This window comes from Epinephelus lanceolatus, chromosome 2 (assembly GCF_041903045.1).
Source record: "Epinephelus lanceolatus isolate andai-2023 chromosome 2, ASM4190304v1, whole genome shotgun sequence".
NCBI lineage: Eukaryota > Metazoa > Chordata > Actinopteri > Perciformes > Serranidae > Epinephelus > Epinephelus lanceolatus.
The window spans coordinates 773,505-795,743 of NC_135735.1; the positions used below are offsets into that span (position 1 = coordinate 773,505).

Genomic DNA, 22,239 nt, shown 5'->3' on the forward strand with positions numbered 1-22,239 from the left:
TTATCACATTTATCTACTGATTCCTATGTAAAGTTCAGATGATGCATTTAATCAAACTATTTTATTCAGTCATCACATTTATCACATCATTGATTGTAGATTATGACATTTCTGAAATGATCAGTTTATAGGAAATAATCACAAGACACTGATCTATTGACTGTAGAAAATGACATTTAGTAAATCCATCAGTTCAGTGAAGATGAGGAAAACTATTAAGTGAATGCAGGTGATAGTGAATCAATGATCTATTTCTCATCATGTGGGAGTCACCTGTGAGCTCTATCTCTTATTATATCAAAATAAGGAAAATGTATGGCATGTGCTATAGGATGAGGAGCAGACAGACCACAATGGTGTGTGTCCCATTTTAATGTGGTTGCTTTGTGTCATGGTTAATTCATAAATATAAAAGATAACCATATGTTAATGTGAACAAATCAAGCCCTATGCATGATGTATGGTGATGCTAGAAGACATGTACTCATGTACAATCTTTCTTTAATGCTCAGTTTCATTTTATTATAGTTTTGTTGTTATTAGTTTGATTTTGACTTTGCTGTTGTGTTTTTTTAATTATCTTATTTTTATTACATTTTAATTTGTTTTTTAATCGTTAATGTTTTCTGATTAATGATGTCATATATTTTATGATCTACATCATATTTTATCATCACAGTTGTGAGTGTGTGAAGCTCTGGCAGAACTGTCCTTTATAGTCCAGGGGCCGAGGCAGATTTTGGTGCTTCCTCTGTGTCTCTAGTTTACATTGTGGTATGACAGACCTGCCTATGGAGTAGCTTAATAAAATTTTTGGATGATCTTTGGGTCCACCCCAAAATTGAAAATAGTTAAAACTGAGGCTTCTCCAAAAGGGACAGTGTCTGCCTGCCTTATCACATGAATCTCAGGAAATAATTATCAGAATGTCACCAAATGTGGACTGAATGTTCACAGACAGTTGCTGCACACGATGCAGCAAAGATGTCATCAGTACCTTACTCCTTTTAAAAAATGTATACAAATGTATATTGCTTCGTTAATGTTGGCGTGTAGTCTGAAAACAACATTTTCACTGAGGGGTATTTGGCTGGAATTTGGCAGGCAACCGGAAGGCTTTTGGATGGCGTGGGAAATTTGAAGTGGCTGCATCTGTATATTCATTGGGATCAGTAACAAAATCCCTTGTCCCATGTACCAGACATATGGCACTAAAAATCGTACAAGGTTCACTGACATCAACAAGCTGAGTCATGCACTAGGAGATAGCTACTCCATAGGCAGGTCTGTCATACCAAAATGTAAACTAGAGACATAGAGGAAGTCAAAAATACCAAAATTTTGTGGTCCCTTTAAGTGATACCAATTTGTGAAAGTTGGCCCCTTGGCCCCTGGACTATCAGCTGTCTGTCTGTTGATCATAGATGGAGCTAATCCTCACCTCAACCCTGCTACAGACCAGCAGAAGTTACCATGGTTACTAGGCTGGGATTCAGGTTAACCATCTTGATGGAACGGAAACCAGAATTTAGCTTGATGTCTCAGGCTTAGCCAGAACTATGGTTTCCATGGTTACCGATGTGAGGCTAATCTTAGCCACTTTGATGGAACAGAAATCATCATCATCATCATCATCATCACCATCACCATCAATCATCAGTGTTTTGTATCTATGATTAGTCTCACCTGTCCTCCTGTCCTGGCTGAGTCCCTTTGGACATCTCTGCAGACAGTCGTCCATCTTCTAAAATACAAACTGAATTATATAGAAGATGAAAACAGAAAGTGAACATCTGTCCTCACCGTGGACACAGTCAGGTCTGTCCAGTGACGAGCTTCAGCTTTGCTCTGCTGACAGAGTTCTGAAGCCTGAATGACCCAAGGACTGAGACAGTGACTGAGGGGAGGTGGTTCCTCCTTCTCCTCTTCCTCCTCCTCCTCCTCCTCCTCCTCCTCCACAGAGAATTCAGAGACACGTGTCAGTTTTGAACAAACTGTGTTTATTACTCAGATAAGAAAAGCGACACTTTATTTACACACATGTACAGTTAGTCCACCTGATCCTAGACCAGCTCAGAGACACAGACCTGATCCTAGACCAGCTCAGAGACACAGACCTGATCCTAGACCAGCTCAGAGACACAGACCTGATCCTAGACCAGCTCAGAGACACAGACCTGATCCTGGATCAGTAACAAGCAGCAGCTACCAACATAAACTCTACTGAACCTGAACATAAATAAAACTGAGCTCAGATCAGAAACTACAGATGACAGGTCGACTCTCCCGGTGTCTCACTGCAGCAGCAACACACACCTGGAGACAGAGAGACAGACAGGCAGAGGGACAGAGAGAGAGACAGGCAGAGGGACAGAGAGAGAGAGACAGGGACAGAGAGACAGAGAGGGACAGAGAGAGAGACAGGGACAGAGAGAGAGACAGGCAGAGGGACAGAGAGAGAGACAGGGACAGAGAGACAGAGAGGGACAGAGAGAGAGACAGGGACAGAGAGAGAGACAGGCAGAGGGACAGAGAGAGAGGGACAGAGAGAGAGACAGGCAGAGGGACAGAGAGAGAGACAGGCAGAGGGACAGAGAGAGAGAGACAGGGACAGAGAGACAGAGAGGGACAGAGAGAGAGACAGGCAGAGGGACAGAGAGAGAGACAGGCAGAGGGACAGAGAGAGAGGTGGCTTTAATGACATCATGTGTGATGTAAACAACAACATAAACAGCTGTGTGGACGATGACATCATGGCAGATATAAATAACTGTAACAAACATGATGTCACAGTCTCTGACTCCTCTCATTTTATTGTGAAACATTTGTTGTGTATTTTATTGTGAAACAGTTTCCTGTCACTGTGGAGATGATGTTCCTCCTCAGTGTCAGCTCTGTGCCTGTTCATGATGTTCAACAGATGAAGTCATTGATCAGTTAACTGAAGAGCTGATCAATCAATGATCAATAATCAGTGTGAATGTTTCACACCAATGATCCATTCATGTGTTCACATCATGTGTTCACATCATGAGTCACTCTCTACTGTCGAACTGCAGGTTAAAGAAAAGGTGAATGAGAGTCAACAGGAAGTGGACAGGTGTCACACTCTTGTTCGAGGTGAGGTTGAGACTGAAGGGCTGTGACATCATCGCTCAGTTTAACAAGAGACAATCAACAGGTTTAATGTGTATGTGTGTGTGTGTGTGTGTGTGTGTGTCTGCAGCTGGAACATTAACATCAGCTGATCACTTCATCCTCTGTGTCCTTTGATCAAGGTTTCACAGCAGCTGTTTTTATGACATCATCATCTCACTGTGCTCCTCTTCCTCTGCTGGAGAGTTAGCGCCACCTGCTGCTCACCTCCATCAACTGACTCCACATATTGTCATGACAGAGGAGGAGAGATTATTGACGATCATGTTACTGACACTAACGTGACAGACGGGAGGAGGAGTCTGTGTGTCAGTGTCTAATGATCACATGTTGTTTAGAGCCTGTGAGTCTGTCAGCGCCCTCTGCTGGTGACTGTAAGGTTACACTGATGATGTTTGATGTTTCTCATGTGACACATGATGATGATGATGATGATGATGATGATGATGATGAGTTGACTTACAGTCGAGTCCATCAGGTCAGCTGATTACACGATGGTGGCCGGACTGATGACCGGAGCTGCTTTCTGAGGGGACACACACACACACACACACACACACACACACACACACACACAGAACACATGGAGAGTTCAGTGGTCACACCAACAGCTGGAGCGGAAACTTCCTGTCAAACTGTGACAGGAAACAAGATTCACCACCCTGTGGTTGTATGACCCGCCCCTTGTATGGCTCCGCCCCTTGTATGACTCCGCCCCCTGTCTGTCTGTCTATGTGTCTGTGTGTCTGTACTCACAGGTGAAATGTACTGGCTGTTGAGGTGCTGTTTGTTGGAGGAGATGGAGGAAGAGGAAGAAGGCTGGCTGAGGGGGCTGGGCTCCTCTGGCAGCGCCTCCTGCAGGTGGGAGGAGACACAACCGCTGTCAGAGCCCGTGGAGCCGGAGAGACATCGAGACGACGAGCCCGAACTCTCTGTGGCTGAGAGACAAACATTATTACTACATTATTGTTAAGTATGTTAATTGTGTGTGTGTGTGTGTGTGTGTGTGTGTGTGGTGCGTGTGGCGCCTGTGTGTGTGTGTGTGTGCGTGTGCGTAGTGTGTGTGTGTGCATACTCATGGAGGGCTGGCTGCTGGTCTCATGTTCCTGCTCGTCTTCCTCAATACAGGAAGTGATGAAGGAGCTCTCAGCAGCAGGAGAGGAGGACGAGGTTTGACTGCAGAAGAGACGACACGTGGTTAGACAGATGTGTACCTGTGCAGGTGTGTGTTGTACCTGTATCTGTGCAGGTGTGTGTTGTACCTGTATCTGTGCAGGTGTGTGCTGTACCTGTATCTGTGCAGGTGTGTGTTGTACCTGTACCTGTGCAGGTGTGTGTTGTACCTGTACCTGTGCAGTTGTGTGTTGTACCTGTACCTGTGCAGGTGTGTGTTGTACCTGTATCTGTGCAGGTGTGTGCTGTACCTGTATCTGTGCAGGTGTGTGTTGTACCTGTATCTGTGCAGGTGTGTGTTGTACCTGTATCTGTGCAGGTGTGTGTTGTACCTGTACCTGTGCAGGTGTGTGTTGTACCTGTATCTGTGCAGGTGTGTGCTGTACCTGTATCTGTGCAGGTGTGTGTTGTACCTGTATCTGTGCAGGTGTGTGTTGTACCTGTACCTGTGCAGGTGTGTGTTGTACCTGTACCTGTGCAGGTGTGTGTTGTACCTGTATCTGTGCAGGTGTGTGCTGTACCTGTATCTGTGCAGGTGTGTGTTGTACCTGTACCTGTGCAGGTGTGTGTTGTACCTGTACCTGTGCAGTTGTGTGTTGTACCTGTACCTGTGCAGGTGTGTGTTGTACCTGTACCTGTGCAGTTGTGTGTTGTACCTGTACCTGTGCAGGTGTGTGTTGTACCTGTATCTGTGCAGGTGTGTGCTGTACCTGTATCTGTGCAGGTGTGTGTTGTACCTGTATCTGTGCAGGTGTGTGCTGTACTTGTATCTGTGCAGGTGTGTGTTGTACCTGTACCTGTGCAGGTGTGTGCTGTACCTGTATCTGTGCAGGTGTGTGCTGTACCTGTATCTGTGCAGGTGTGTGCTGTACCTGTATCTGTGCAGGTGTGTGTTGTACCTGTATCTGTGCAGGTGTGTGCTGTACCTGTATCTGTGCAGGTGTGTGCTGTACCTGTATCTGTGCAGGTGTGTGCTGTACCTGTATCTGTGCAGGTGTGTGCTGTACCTGTATCTGTGCAGGTGTGTGCTGTACCTGTACCTGTACATGTGCAGATTGAGCGGTCCCAGCAGGCTAGTTGAAGATGGTCCTGATGTCATGGGGTCAGAGGTCACCGCTGCTCGTTTGAAAGGGTTGGAGTGATCAAAGACGGAGACAGCGATGGATGCCCGCGTTCTAGCACCTGAACACACACAGACACAGACACACAGATCATTAGCAGCTGTATGACATATTGAACACAGAAACATCTTGAGTCAAACGTCTCAGCGTGCTCCACGTCGTCAGATGGAGTTATTGATAATTAAATGATCAGATAAAGATTAGTGATGCGTGCTTTTATTTTGAAGGGTCAGACCTCTGCTCTTCATGATGTAATGAACGGCTCGGTCACTGATGGCGGCATCGCTTGGCTGGATGTCCAGAAACGGTTTGTTTCCCACTCCCATCGACACCATCTCCTTCAGACGCAGCTCTGAAACACACACACACAGGTGATAATGATGATGATGAGGATGAAGGTCGCAGGTGATGACAGACAGTCCTCTCCTGTCTGTACCTTTGTTCCTGGTGGCCTGGGTCCACAGGATGCGGGCGATGTCAGAGGTCCAGGCGTGTTTGACCTCTGACATGGGGGCCTGAAGGATGAAGGTCTGGTTCTTTGACGTCCTCCTCCTGAACCAGATCTCAAATCTCAGCCCGTTGTCTCCGGTGGACTCTGTGAGACCGACGTCTGCTGTCTGAGGGACACAGAGGAAGAAGAGCTCAGTCTCAGTGTCCTCTGAAGACATGCAGCTGTGACGTCCAGCTGGTTTTACCTTGAAGGAGTGTTTGTAGATGAAGACGTCCAGACCTCCCTCCATCTTCTTAGGTTTACTGAACAGAATCAGCTCCTCAAACAGGAAGATGTGACGCTGACATTTCCTCCTCCCGCTCCAGACCGTGAACTCATCCTGACGCATCAGCTGACCCTGCTCCTTCAGGTTCACCTGGAGACACAGAGACACACAGTGAGACATAGACACACAGAGAGACAGAGACAGAGACAGCGACACAGAGACACACAGAGAGACAGAGACAAAGACAGAGAGACAGAGACACACAGAGAGACAGAGACAGAGACAAAGACAGAGAGACAGAGACAGAGACAAAGACAGAGACACACAGAGAGACAGAGAGACACAAAGACAGAGAGACAGAGACAGACACAAAGACAGAGACACACAGAGACACAGAGACACAAAGACAGAGACAGAGACAGACACAAAGACAGAGACACAGAGACACACAGAGGGACAGACAGAGACAGAGACACACAGACAGACAGAGACACAGAGACAGACACAAAGACACAGACAGACAGAGAGAGACAGAGACGATCAGGGTTCAATCGGGGCTGATCAGGTTTGTCTTCATCATAAACGGAAACAACAAAAAAACAAAAACATTTTCTACTTTTAATTTAAACGACTTCCTGTTCGTCTCTTTGAGTGTTATCAAACTTACATCACAGTCTCTGATGGCGTCCATGGCCAGAAGGTCGTTTCCGTGGCGAAGCTGAAACTTGACCATGTCGGTGGCGGCCTGCAACGCCACAAGCTCCGCCTCCTGGGCCCCGCCCACCTCCTTGATGAGGTCAGTGAGCAGGAGAGCGTATTTACTCATCCTCTGGATGGGCTTCAGCAGGTAGGAGGACAAGTCCATCTTATCTCCTAACTCCATCTGCTTCCTCTGCAGGAGGAGGAGGAGGAGGAGGAGAGGGTGGGGGGGGGGAGGAGAGAGGAGGGAGGAAGATGATGGTCAGTGTGTGCCGTGTGTAGAGTCAGCTGACAGTCAGAGGTCAAAGAAGAAGATGATGATGATGATGATGATGATGATGATGCGTTCTCACCCTGAAGAAGGAGTTCCCGTGATTGGCCAGAAGAGCGTCAGACTTTGGTTTGTTCTTACTGTACAGAGCGTACAGACTGAACTGCTCCTGCTGTTTACACAAACAACAACAATAAACAACAACATCAGCGGCTGATTGGTTCAAACCCACTGAGAACTACAGACAGTGTTTGTGATGCTGAACTGAGAATGTTGCCTCCTCTCTGTGGTGTCCTGTCAGGGCTGATGGGAAATGTAGTCCACTGAAGTAACTGACAAATAAATTGCGAACTCTGGAGTTGTTCCTGCATCCGGTGCCGTCACCTCCTGCTGGAAGCAGGAAGAACTACAGGCTGATTTCTCCTCTGTGCAGCCAGGGGGCGCTCTACAGCACAGAGGGTGTTGTGTTCAAGGACACATTTACTGTGTTCTGACTCATATTCATCCTCAGCAGGAGGCCACAGATACAGACGCTGTGCCGCCATGTTAATGCCGCCAGGTCAGACTGGTTATACTGACTGATGAAGCTGAGCTGTGCTGCAGTGCCTACATGTACCAGGATGCACTGGTGTATCACCACCCGGGCCTGCAGCTGTTACTTTGTTGGTCAGATCATACAGTTGAGTAACAACTTTATTAAATTAAAAAATTAAAAATTAAAAAAAAATTAAATTAAATTAAATTAAATTAAATTAATGTGTCGTACGTGTCGCAGGAAGCAGTGCGGCACTCTGAGCGGGTGTTTCCAGCACGCCTCCAGCTCTCTGAGGAAGAACTGACTGTGGAAGTCCAGAAGTTTCTCCAGGTTCCCGAAGACGACGGAGCGTTTCCCCCGGAGATCCTGAGGAAGGTCGGCTCGGTCCATCTCTGGGAAGTAGTGATGGATGATGTAACGCAGAGAGCGCACGTACTCCCTCTCCGTGGTCACCATCTCCTCCACCACGTGACGCAGCTTACTGCACACACACACACCCATGAAACAAACACACATACACACACAGCAGGCTGTTTACATGAACACATAATATCTCCTCTCTGATCTGTCTGCTGTGAGTCGTCCCTCACTTCTTCTTCTTCTTCTTCTCTTGTACTTAACATGCATCCACACGTCATAACGCTCTGAGCGAGCACATACTCATAGTAATAATTCTACATCCTGAGTTCAGCAGTTACAGGTCACAGGTCACCGCTCTGACAGAATCACTTTATAAAACACTGATGAGTTTGGCGGTCCGTGATGTCAGAGGATCGTTAGTAATGCACTGACAGCTGGTTTCATCTGTGATGTCACATTTTATGAAAAATATTTCCTCTGACATGAAGTCAATGAGAAAAGTATTCGTGCAGTTTTTAGTTGAGTAAATGTACTTAATCACTTCCTGTTTGTGGTGATGATGTCACCACACAGAAGTGGCAGTGTTATTACTCACCTTCCTCGGGGGCGGGACTCTCCTGCTGGGCTCGTTCTGGGGGTCCCGGGGCTGCGGAGCCCCTGTCCTGCCCAGCCGTGAGCGGCGGTCCTGGGACACAGCGTGTGGTCGGCGGCCTCAGAGCTGCTGACCTCCAGGCCGCGGATGAACACGCCCGTGTTTCCACTGCGCACCGGCTCGCTGAGGGCGCGGGGACACGGTCCGTACCGCGACACCTCGGGGGTGGAGGGGCAGTCAAAGCTCTGAGTCTTCCTCAGCTGCTGCCGTCTGCTGGAGGAGAAGAGGGAGGAGGAGGAGGAGGAGGAGGAGGAGGAGGAGGGGGGGGTGGAACTGGCGAAAGAGTCGAGGCGGGGGAGGCTGGGTCTAGAGGAGCAGATATCCCCCCGGTCTGACGACTCCTCTGAGGAGACGCTGCGGAACAGACGCTGGAGGAGCGGCGTGTGCTGGGGGGTGACGGGGGAGGAGGGGTTACGAGGAGGTGAGGAGGCGTTCTGCTCGGGGGGACATGAGGAGGAGGTCTCAAAGATCCCCCAGAGTCCTGACAGTGATCTCCTGGATGAGGCGGAGCTCCTGCTGAGGGCGGAGTCAGAGCGCGGCCTGTGGGCGGAGTCCCGTGTCCTGAGGGCCGCCTCCATCTTCCTGTCGAACATCCTCTTGGTCTCCTGACACTTGGACCAAGCGAAGCTCCACTGACGGAGGCCTCGCTCCCCCCGCAGCTCGCCAGCCGCCACCTTCATCTCCTGGAAGCGCTCATCTGGGATTGGTGGGTGCTGGCGCTGGTATTCTTCCAGGCAGCCAATCACAGCCTGGCATTTGTCTGGCAGCGTGCACTCCTCCATACTGACACCAGCTAGGTGACGCATACCCTCCAATGCCCAGCCATATGCCTGCAGAGAGACAGAGACATGTGACATCAGACCAGGGGGCGTGGCCTCAAGCTGACCTCTGACCTTAAACCCTCCAGTGTGTTCATTATTACATCATGTTTGCAGGGCAGAGCTCGTCTGTCGAGACGCCATGAGAACCTGATGGACTCAGTGATGCAGCTCTGAGGGAACAAACATGGCACGTCCTCCTGTCTGTCCTGCCCACTGACAGACAGAGAGGAGGTCAGGGATGACATCATCACCCTGGACACTGGCAGTGAGAACGCTTTGAAGTGTGTGTGTGTGTGTGTGTGTGTGTGTGAGGGTGCCACAATGGAGCCGACTGCCGACCTCTTTTTAGTTGTGGTCTGGAGGAGCACACACATTACCTCACCACTAAAACACACACAGGTCATGTGACAGCAGCACAGGCTGAAAAGTGTCCAACAGGTGGCGCTCCTCTCACTTCAGATTGATACAAAATGTGTATTTGATGAAATCTGTTCTAACTCCAGAGAGACCACAGGCCTGTATCACAAAAAAAGGAGTGGAAAGAAGTGGAACTTTCATCCCACCCCTTCATAAGAAAGAAACTGATCATTTGCAGACACTTAATAGCACCATTAATTAGTGCCAACATTTTGTTTTGTTGGAGGAAATGATCCCTGTTAAAGATAATGGGCCTAATTGACAGCTTTGCTGCTGGAAATGTGGAAAGTAGCCTATCATGTCTACACTTCATGGTGTTTGAGGGATTTTCCTTTTTGTTTTTTAAAGAGGGACACTAGCTATATTTTTGTGCAGCTAGCCTTCACACACTGAGTCACATTTAGGGCCTTCACACACTGAGTCACATTTAGGGCCTTCACACACTGAGTCACATTTAGGGCCTTCACACACTGAGTCACATTTAGGGCCTTCACACACTGAGTCACATTTAGGGTCGTCACACACTGAGTCACATTTAGGGCCTTCACACACTGAGTCACATTTAGGGCCTTCACACACTGAGTCACATTTAGGGTCCTCACACACTGAGTCACATTTAGGGTCCTCACACACTGAGTCACATTTAGGGTCCTCACACACTGAGTCACATTTAGGGTCCTCACACACTGAGTCACATTTAGGGCCTTCACACACTGAGTCACATTTAGGGTCCTCACACACTGAGTCACATTTAGGGTCCTCACACACTGAGTCACATTTAGAGTCTTCACACACTGAGTCACATTTAGGGTCGTCACACACTGAGTCACATTTAGGGCCTTCACACACTGAGTCACATTTAGGGTCCTCACACACTGAGTCACATTTAGGGTCCTCACACACTGAGTCACATTTAGGGTCGTCACACACTGAGTCACATTTAGGGTCCTCACACACTGAGTCACATTTAGGGCCTTCACACACTGAGTCACATTTAGGGTCGTCACACACTGAGTCACATTTAGGGTCCTCACACACTGAGTCACATTTAGGGCCTTCACACACTGAGTCACATTTAGGGCCTTCACACACTGAGTCACATTTAGGGCCTTCACACACTGAGTCACATTTAGGGCCTTCACACACTGAGTCACATTTAGGGTCCTCACACACTGAGTCACATTTAGGGTCCTCACACACTGAGTCACATTTAGGGTCCTCACACACTGAGTCACATTTAGGGCCTTCACACACTGAGTCACATTTAGGGCCTTCACACACTGAGTCACATTTAGGGCCTTCACACACTGAGTCACATTTAGGGCCTTCACACACTGAGTCACATTTAGGGTCCTCACACACTGAGTCACATTTAGGGCCGTCACACACTGAGTCACATTTAGGGCCTTCACACACTGAGTCACATTTAGGGTCCTCACACACTGAGTCACATTTAGGGTCCTCACACACTGAGTCACATTTAGGGCCTTCACACACTGAGTCACATTTAGGGCCCTCACACACTGAGTCACATTTAGGGCCTTCACACACTGAGTCACATTTAGGGTCCTCACACACTGAGTCACATTTAGGGCCCTCACACACTGAGTCACATTTAGGGTCCTCACACACTGAGTCACATTTAGGGTCCTCACACACTGAGTCACATTTAGGGTCGTCACACACTGAGTCACATTTAGGGTCCTCACACACTGAGTCACATTTAGGGCCCTCACACACTGAGTCACATTTAGGGTCGTCACACACTGAGTCACATTTAGGGTCCTCACACACTGAGTCACATTTAGGGCCTTCACACACTGAGTCACATTTAGGGCCCTCACACACTGAGTCACATTTAGGGTCCTCACACACTGAGTCACATTTAGGGCCCTCACACACTGAGTCACATTTAGGGCCTTCACACACTGAGTCACATTTAGGGCCCTCACACACTGAGTCACATTTAGGGTCCTCACACACTGAGTCACATTTAGGGTCCTCACACACTGAGTCACATTTAGGGTCCTCACACACTGAGTCACATTTAGAGTCTTCACACACTGAGTCACATTTAGGGTCGTCACACACTGAGTCACATTTAGGGCCTTCACACACTGAGTCACATTTAGGGTCCTCACACACTGAGTCACATTTAGGGTCCTCACACACTGAGTCACATTTAGGGTCGTCACACACTGAGTCACATTTAGGGTCCTCACACACTGAGTCACATTTAGGGCCTTCACACACTGAGTCACATTTAGGGTCGTCACACACTGAGTCACATTTAGGGTCCTCACACACTGAGTCACATTTAGGGCCTTCACACACTGAGTCACATTTAGGGCCTTCACACACTGAGTCACATTTAGGGCCTTCACACACTGAGTCACATTTAGGGCCTTCACACACTGAGTCACATTTAGGGTCCTCACACACTGAGTCACATTTAGGGTCCTCACACACTGAGTCACATTTAGGGCCTTCACACACTGAGTCACATTTAGGGCCTTCACACACTGAGTCACATTTAGGGCCTTCACACACTGAGTCACATTTAGGGTCCTCACACACTGAGTCACATTTAGGGCCTTCACACACTGAGTCACATTTAGGGTCCTCACACACTGAGTCACATTTAGGGCCTTCACACACTGAGTCACATTTAGGGTCGTCACACACTGAGTCACATTTAGGGCCTTCACACACTGAGTCACATTTAGGGTCCTCACACACTGAGTCACATTTAGGGTCCTCACACACTGAGTCACATTTAGGGCCTTCACACACTGAGTCACATTTAGGGCCCTCACACACTGAGTCACATTTAGGGCCTTCACACACTGAGTCACATTTAGGGTCCTCACACACTGAGTCACATTTAGGGCCCTCACACACTGAGTCACATTTAGGGTCCTCACACACTGAGTCACATTTAGGGTCCTCACACACTGAGTCACATTTAGGGTCGTCACACACTGAGTCACATTTAGGGTCCTCACACACTGAGTCACATTTAGGGCCCTCACACACTGAGTCACATTTAGGGTCGTCACACACTGAGTCACATTTAGGGTCCTCACACACTGAGTCACATTTAGGGCCTTCACACACTGAGTCACATTTAGGGCCCTCACACACTGAGTCACATTTAGGGTCCTCACACACTGAGTCACATTTAGGGCCCTCACACACTGAGTCACATTTAGGGCCTTCACACACTGAGTCACATTTAGGGCCCTCACACACTGAGTCACATTTAGGGTCCTCACACACTGAGTCACATTTAGGGTCCTCACACACTGAGTCACATTTAGGGCCTTCACACACTGAGTCACATTTAGGGCCTTCACACACTGAGTCACATTTAGGGTCGTCACACACTGAGTCACATTTAGGGCCTTCACACACTGAGTCACATTTAGGGTCGTCACACACTGAGTCACATTTAGGGTCGTCACACACTGAGTCACATTTAGGGTCCTCACACACTGAGTCACATTTAGGGCCTTCACACACTGAGTCACATTTAGAGTCTTCACACACTGAGTCACATTTAGGGCCTTCACACACTGAGTCACATTTAGAGTCTTCACACACTGAGTCACATTTAGGGTCCTCACACACTGAGTCACATTTAGAGTCTTCACACACTGAGTCACATTTAGAGTCTTCACACACTGAGTCACATTTAGGGTCCTCACACACTGAGTCACATTTAGGGTCCTCACACACTGAGTCACATTTAGGGCCTTCACACACTGAGTCACATTTAGGGTCGTCACACACTGAGTCACATTTAGGGTCCTCACACACTGAGTCACATTTAGGGTCCTCACACACTGAGTCACATTTAGGGCCTTCACACACTGAGTCACATTTAGGGTCGTCACACACTGAGTCACATTTAGGGCCTTCACACACTGAGTCACATTTAGGGTCGTCACACACTGAGTCACATTTAGGGTCGTCACACACTGAGTCACATTTAGGGTCCTCACACACTGAGTCACATTTAGGGCCTTCACACACTGAGTCACATGTAGAGTCTTCACACACTGAGTCACATTTAGGGCCTTCACACACTGAGTCACATTTAGAGTCTTCACACAGTGAGTCACATTTAGGGTCCTCACACACTGAGTCACATTTAGAGTCTTCACACACTGAGTCACATTTAGAGTCTTCACACACTGAGTCACATTTAGGGCCCTCACACACTGAGTCACATTTAGGGCCTTCACACACTGAGTCACATTTAGAGTCTTCACACACTGAGTCACATTTAGGGCCTTCACACACTGAGTCACATTTAGAGTCTTCACACACTGAGTCACATTTAGAGTCTTCACACACTGAGTCACATTTAGGGCCTTCACACACTGAGTCACATTTAGGGCCTTCACACACTGAGTCACATTTAGGGTCCTCACACACTGAGTCACATTTAGGGTCGTCACACACTGAGTCACATTTAGGGCCTTCACACACTGAGTCACATTTAGGGCCTTCACACACTGAGTCACATTTAGAGTCTTCACACACTGAGTCACATTTAGAGTCTTCACACACTGAGTCACATTTAGGGTCCTCACACACTGAGTCACATTTAGGGCCTTCACACACTGAGTCACATTTAGGGCCTTCACACACTGAGTCACATTTAGGGCCTTCACACACTGAGTCACATTTAGGGCCTTCACACACTGAGTCTGTTTCTTTCAGATGCATGTTTTAAACCCGTCATTTGAAAATAATCTTTACCCACAGAAATCTCACACCGACTCTGATGTGTTTTATTGTTCTTTGTGAAAATTCACAACAGGAGACAAAATAAAAGACATGCCTCTCCACTGGAGTCACCTATCTGACTGACATCACTTCCTGTCTTTAATTTGCCATCACAGCTGCATGAAGGGGCGGAGCTGTCCTTCACATTCTGTGTGTGGTGCACATCCTCCTCCTCTTCATCATCATCCTCCTGAATATAACTATCTGACCTGTTAGTGAGCTGAGTTATGAAATGTTCCTCTGTCTCGTCTCAGCTGTGTTTCTTCACTGATTCAGTCAAACGTCTCTAAAGGCTCTGATGGACGAGGGAAATGCAGAAATCAAACCTGTTCCAAAATTTTTATGACAGACGAAAGTTTCAGACTCGGTGTTGAAACACGACAACGTGAGGTGGAAATTATTTGTGTGTGAGGCCGAGCGTCTGTTCAATCTAATTAATGACTGAAGGTTCATCAGACTGTGTTTGTGTACACTGACCAACAATCAAACCATATGGACCATCACCATCATCACCCCCCCCCCCCCCCCCCCCCCCCCCCCACACACACACACACACACACACACACACTCCTACAGTAGGCCACTGGGTCAGTGTGTGTGTGTGTGTGTGTGTGTGAGAACTGAGCGGCTGCAGTCATCAGGACACATCAGTCAGTTAATCAGTTTGAAGATCACTCAGCCAACAGAGACACACACACACACACAGCTCTGAAACCTTCTTCAGTGATTAATATCTCCATCTCCAAACATAATATCCTAGTAATATGTGTGTGTGTGTGTGTGTCTGTGTGAGTGTTAACTGAATCAGATGAGGAGGAGGATGAACAGTCTGATGAAGGCTCAGTAAAAGGGTCTCAGCTGTGTAACACAGATCATCAGACAGCATGCTAACAGCATGATAACAGCTATGCTAACAGCTATGCTAACAGTTTCCCTCTGCTGTCAGTCTTTGTGCTGAGTAGCCCCGCCCCCTGAGACTCAGAGATCCCTCTGTCAGAGACCAGTCACTGCTGCTCAGTGTGCTCTACAGTGAACTTCTGAGGACGTTTTGGTCCCCAGATTTTCCTGTAGAGCACCGTCAGAGCAGCAGAGCACCGTCCGAGCACTGTCAGAGCAGCAGAGCACTGTCAGAGCACTGTCAGAGCAGCAGAGCACTGTCAGAGCAGCAGAGCACTGTCAGAGCACTGTCAGAGCAGCAGAGCACTGTCAGAGCACCAGAGCACCGTCAGAGCAGCAGAACACTGTCAGAGCACTGTCAGAGCACCGTCAGAGCACAGTCAGAGCAGCAGAGCACTGTCAGAGCAGCAGAGCACCGTCAGAGCAGCAGAACACTGTCAGAGCACTGTCAGAGCAGCAGAGCACCATCAGAGCACCGTCAGAGCAGCAGAGCACTGTCAGAGCAGCAGAGCACTGTCAGAGCACCGTCAGAGCAGCAGAACACTGTCAGAGCACCGTCAGAGCAGCAGAGCACCGTCAGAGCAGCAGAACACTGTCAGAGCACCGTCAGAGCAGCAGAGCACCGTCAGAGCAGCAGAACACTGTCAGAGCAGCAGAACACTGTCAGAGCAGCAGAACACTGTCAGAGCACCGTCAGAGCAGCAGAACACTGTCAGAGCACCGTCAGAGCAGCAGAGCACCGTCAGAGCAGCAGAACACTGTCAGAGCAGCAGAACACTGTCAGAGCAGCAGAACACTGTCAGAGCACCGTCAGAGCAGCAGAGCAGCGTCAGAGCAGCAGAACACTGTCAGAGCACCGTCAGAGCAGCAGAGCAGCGTCAGAGCAGCGTCAGAGCAGCAGAGCACCGTCAGAGCAGCAGAACACTGTCAGAGCACCGTCAGAGCAGCAGAGCACTGTCAGAGCACCGTCAGAGCAGCAGAGCACTGTCAGAGCAGCAGAGCAACAAGCGCAGTCAACGTGTGATGAAGCTCATTAATTCATGCAGAAACCTAACGCTCTGTTTCCTCAAACAACAACAGCGCTCTCATTTTACCGCAGAGCTTTCTTTACTCATATGAAGTCAGGATAAATCACACAGGACTTGCTGTGTCCGTATGTTGCTGTGTCCGTATGTTGCTGTGTCCGTATGTTGCTGGGTGGAGGCTTTATTGTCTTCACATTTTATTGTTTCTTATCTGTGAGATCAAAGTAAATGAACTCTCTGTTTCCACTGAGGGAAACATGGTTTCAATTTACACAAATAAACAGGAGGTCTGCGTCACCCTGATGTGCGGTTACATTTCTGGGGAGGTGCACGTCAGGCTGAAGCGTAGGCGGAGCTTCTACACAGAGCCTGTGCTGTAGGTGCAGCGTCTGTTCCAAACAGAAGTACAGATCAAGCCAGGAAATCTCCTCTGCTGCTTCTGATGTTAATCTGTTCTGTGACTTTAAAACTGAAACATGAGTTTTAATTTCAACTCCAGTCTGAATGTTTCAGAGGAGGAGAGGAGAGAGGAGAGAGGAGAGAAGAGGGGAGGAAAGAGGAGAGAGGAGAGGAGAGAGGACAGAAGAGGAGAGAGGAGAGAAGAGGGGAGGAGAGAGGAGAGAGGAGAGAAGTGGGGAGGAGAGAGGAGAGAAGAGGGGAGGAGAGGAGAGAAGAGGACTGACCAACAGGCTCTAATGACCATAACATGTGGCTGTTATTGAGCTGCAGAAACTTGAGGAGAAGAGGAGGAGGGGTTAAGAGAGGAGAAGGACTGACCAGGAGCAGTCAGGCTCCATGTTTTTGTGGACAGTGGCACTGCAGGAGTCCAGACCGGGCAAAAACCCTCCAAAACCAGATGAAAGGAGGGGGAGGAGTCAGAGGAGGACTGACACACTGACATATTACTGAGTCGTTGTGTTTGATTTTAAACTTCTTAGGATCCATTTGATTTCTCAGTTCTTTTGGTTTTACAGGCTGTTAGCCACTGTTAGCTGATGTTAGCCACTGTTAGCTGATGTTAGCCACTGTTAGCAGATGTTAGCTGATGTTAGCTGATGTTCAGGACGTTTGTTTTGTTTTTTCTGCTGTTGTTTGGTTGGTTTGTCAGATATGAGAAGAAAAAGAACAACAGAGAACAGGAGGAAGATGAGATGTAAATACGGAGAGAGAAATGTGTCAAACATCAGAAACACGAGTTCACTTTATCTACACATCACTGTGACATGATGAAGATGAAACTAATCTCATCACCATGGCAACAGGTCCTAAGTACAGATCAAACTCTCAGAGGAGGATTCACACCACACACACACACACACACACACACACACACACACAGATCCTTGTGTCAAATCTAAAACCCCTCATGTCACCCCCACTCACCCTGATTACGATGTTACGATGATGTCATACAGGCAGTTGAGTTACATCACCTTCTTCACTGTCTGCCTGTGAGAACCTGAACATCATCATCATCATCATCATTATCATGTTTAGATCTCTGATCAGCATCATCTCCACAGCCTCCTGCTGCTTCTACAAACTGTCTTCAAACTCACTGAACTTTATTTATAAACCCAAACGTGTCAGGATCAGTTCTGAGAACAATCAAACATTGAGTCATCATCAGAGCGCCAGTTCAATGACATCACACACAGTCACCTGTGTGATCCTGTCTCTGCTGATACGATATGATGCTGTCAGTGACCTCACGGCTACAGAGAGAAAAGAGTTTACCAGGTGAATGACATGAAACATCAGTGTCACAGGTGAAGTGATGGATCAGCTTATATTCTCCATGTTGACTGACATCAGCGTGTCAGCAGACCAGATGACATCACAGGTGGTCGATGTTTTTCTGTTGTGTCTCACAATAAAAGCTCCAGACTGACATCGTCCCGTTGTCCCAGGGACAAAAAGAAAGAAAGAAAGAAAGAAAGAAAGAAAGAAAAAAAACAAAATGCAGATCTTCCCCAGGACGCCGTCGGGATGAAAGGACGCAGTGAACTCACTGTCAACACATGACAGGACGCACCTGTTGTTTCCTCTGATAATGTGACATCATGAACAACAAATATGTGATGGCATCAGCAGGAAGAGAGCTAGTTAACATTAGCTGTTAGCTGCTAGTTAATGTTAGCTGCTAGTTGCTAGTTAATGTTAGCTGCTAGTTAACGTTAGCTTTTAGCTGCTAGTTAATGTTAGCTTTTAGCTGCTAGTTAATGTTAGCTGCTAGTAGGGCTGAACGATATGGAGAAAATTTCATATCTCGATATTTATGCCAAATATCTCGATACCGATACGATACAATATGACTATGGGTTCAGTGAAAACTAAGCATTCTTTATAAAAAATTTAAAAAAAAAAAACGAGTCTGAACCATTTTCTGGAAGCCCTCTTTAGTGACTGAATACACGGGAATCATGTGTAGCAATATGGTACGTTATAGCATTTGTAATGTCTTTGTGCCTGCTGGACGTCGATTGGTATGGCATTATGCTACTGAATACATCGGCAATCCGACCTTGCTTGGGCTTGACACAGGAGGACCCAGATGTCCCTGCCGTGTCTTTTAATGCAAGGCACTGTTCATACAGTCCTTGGTAGTGTTGTCACGGTACCAAAATTGGGACCCACGGTACGATACCAGTGAAAGTATCACGGTTCTGAGCAGTGTCAGAAATTAGCAAGGGCCACGGGCCATTTGGCCCGCAATTTATCCAAGAATGCCCCCAAAAGCCATGTTCCGGGGGCCAAAATTGCCCCCAAGTTTTCGAAACAACTATATGTTTTTATATTTTTAACAGTATTACAATCTGACATTAAAGTACAATTTTATTTTCATTAAATTAATTTACCGTCACGTCTCCAACTCATTTTCCAGACATAATCAACAGGATTGCACTGATTACGTGAGCGTAATCTGACAGAGAAGGGGAGGGGGCTTTGCTGTACCATAAGTATAAATTAACCATTTCTTGGGTGATCTGTGTCGACACAATGACAAATTAATGAAAAATTAAGGTAGAATGAATGTTAAATTTTAAATTAACTTACTTCCAGGACTGCATCTAAGGAATTTATAGTAATTTGGCCTTTTTAACAGTAAAAGTAACTGTAATGTGGTGAAACATTAGTACTGCTATCAGTAGATTAATGGTTAAATCATCACATTTAAACTGGTTGAATTATAGGAAATCTGAGTGATATTTTGCAACCATAACTTTATGTAACCCATTATTTATTTCATTTATAGTGGTTTCTACTGAAGAGTGAAGACACTATCTTAGCTGGTTTTGCTTTTCATGTGCTTATTGTTAGAACATAATTACAATTTTTTGATGGCCCCCAAACATTTTGAAAATGCCCCCATTTTTTAGACCGTGGGGGCCAAAATTGCTCCCAAAATATTTTGTTAATTTCATACCCTGGTTCTGAGTAGTATCAGGATACCACAGCCAAAATGAGGCAGATGTGCCTTTTGTCATTTATAAAAAGATAAATCACTTTTCTATAATACATCAATGATATTTCAATGGAATAAATTACTTATTGACTTATTCATACTTCAAAAACAGCATCAATAAGTGATGAACATAGGGGGGATCAAAATAAAATAAATAAATAAGATAAAAATCAACCAGCCACCCTCCTCCGCTGACAAGTAAAGAACAGTCCCTTCATAAGTAAAGAACAGTCCCTAAAGTGCGGTGAGGTTTGTGGAAATGTTAACGGCTCGTTTCTCCTCTGACACGTCACACCTGTGTGCCGCTACGGCTCGGCTGTTCCGGTACTACTGGGCAGTCATGACACCAATTTATTCACCTGGAGCCGGGCTTCTCGGTCACCGGTAGCCTCGCGTCACCAGGCTCTTCACGTACGGCGAAACGCCGGTAAACCACGTTATCTTGCGGCGGCCATAGCGCTCCGCCGTATTCCCGTCTGTGACCCCTGTTCAACCCACAACCGGTAAGTTTCGCCTTTCGTTTCTGCTGCTGGTTGAAATCTGTACTCACACAGCGTGCTGAATGATTTAATTTGCTCGAACAAAACTATTTTTAGTCGCAAATGTGTTGTGTGTACTAGCAAGTTGCTAGCAGCAGCACGTCTCCCTCGCTCAAGGGGATGTTTGTGATTGGCTGGCTTTGTTGTCGATCCAAGGCAAGCAGGAAATGAGGTTTGTGATTGGCTGGCCATAGCTGTACATTTAGAGCAAGCGTAAAAAGGATGTTTGTGATTGGCTGAGCTGTACATGCAGATCAAGCTGGGGAAACTCATGGGGAAATTATATCGTCAATATCGTTGCCTTTTGGGATATTAATATCTTGCATGTTCATATCTCGGTATAGATACGATAACGATATATCGTTCAGCCCTAGCTGCTAGTTGCTAGTTAATGTTAGCTGCTAGTTAACGTTAGCTTTTAGCTGCTAGTTAACGTTAGCTGCTAGTTAATGTTAGCTGTTAGCAGCCGATGGCACTAACACCTAATGGGAGCTGTACTGAGTCACATTATGATGCGTTCAAGCTCTATTCGGTAACAGTGAGTATTGGGTGAAGGTAAGTCATAATGTTCTCATGATGTGTTCAATGTAATCTTGTAAAATGTAGCTTTTTACACTACAGTACTACACAACAACTACTACACAACACTACAGTACTACACAACAAGTTAAGTTTAAGTTAAGTTTAAGTTTAAGTTAAGTTTATCTACTTTGGTTCGGTGCCTTGCTCAAGGGCACCTCGGCAGTGCCCAGGAGCTGAACTGGCACCTCTCCAGCTACCAGTCCACACACCATATTGGGACTCGAACAGGCGACCCTCCGGTTCCCAACCAAGTCCCTATGGACTGAGCTACTGCCGCCTAACCCTAACCCTAACTACACAACACTACAGTACTACACAACAACTACACAACACTACAGTACTACACAACAACTACACAACACTACAGTACTACACAACAACTACAAAGCGTTATGTTTTCTTCAGTTTAAGGTGAATCATTTGACATCAGATCAGAGATCATTCAGTCATGATGGTAACATGTTGACACACCACACTCTAACATCAACCCTCAAACAGCCACAACCCCCCCCCCCACACACACACACACACACACACACACACAGAGGTCCAGCTACAGCCGCTCACCAACACATCAACAGACGCTAACGGCTGTTAGCTCACTAAGACTGTTAACTTTCTGCTGCAGGAAAATCAGCTTTAAGCAACACACACACACAGAGCTAGATGTACATACAGAAAGAAGAGCAGAGGTTTTCTAGTCACAGAGCTCTGAAGTCAAACTGTCGCCAGCAAACAACTGCAGAACTAGATCAAACACACACACACACACACACACACACACTAACTACGGACCTCTTCACTATAAATCTGCACTTCCTCCCAACACAACTCATGAGTGTGTTTGTGTGTAAGTGTGTGTAGATGTGTCATACCTCAGTGTGTGCTGTTGAAGCGCTGCAGACTGACTGAGCTGAGAGCGCCAGTGCGACCACACACAGCCCCCCCCCCCCCCCCCCCCCCCCCCCCCGACCCCCCACCCCTTCATTCACACACTGAATGGCAGATGGGCGGT

General features: G+C 47.2%; 1 protein-coding gene across 4 annotated transcripts in view; it reads right to left on the bottom strand.

The window, feature by feature from the left end:
- Nucleotides 1-1,979: 1,979 nt before the first annotated feature.
- plekhg4 (pleckstrin homology domain containing, family G (with RhoGef domain) member 4) overlaps nucleotides 1,980-22,239 on the bottom strand; it is a 77,370-nt gene continuing 57,110 nt past the window's right edge. For all 4 annotated transcript variants that reach the window (XM_078173016.1, XM_078173012.1, XM_078173011.1 and 1 more), the window contains exons 13-24: nucleotides 8,627-9,513; nucleotides 7,903-8,152; nucleotides 7,219-7,308; nucleotides 6,834-7,058; nucleotides 6,146-6,316; nucleotides 5,887-6,067; nucleotides 5,686-5,802; nucleotides 5,370-5,511; nucleotides 4,232-4,332; nucleotides 3,913-4,094; nucleotides 3,620-3,682; nucleotides 1,980-2,316 (exon numbers count right to left, since the gene is read on the bottom strand). In XM_078173016.1, the coding sequence (XP_078029142.1) occupies nucleotides 3,644-3,682; nucleotides 3,913-4,094; nucleotides 4,232-4,332; nucleotides 5,370-5,511; nucleotides 5,686-5,802; nucleotides 5,887-6,067; nucleotides 6,146-6,316; nucleotides 6,834-7,058; nucleotides 7,219-7,308; nucleotides 7,903-8,152; nucleotides 8,627-9,513 (2,385 nt within the window). In that variant the 3' untranslated portion in view covers nucleotides 1,980-2,316; nucleotides 3,620-3,643. The remainder of the gene's footprint in view (nucleotides 2,317-3,619; nucleotides 3,683-3,912; nucleotides 4,095-4,231; nucleotides 4,333-5,369; nucleotides 5,512-5,685; nucleotides 5,803-5,886; nucleotides 6,068-6,145; nucleotides 6,317-6,833; nucleotides 7,059-7,218; nucleotides 7,309-7,902; nucleotides 8,153-8,626; nucleotides 9,514-22,239) is intronic.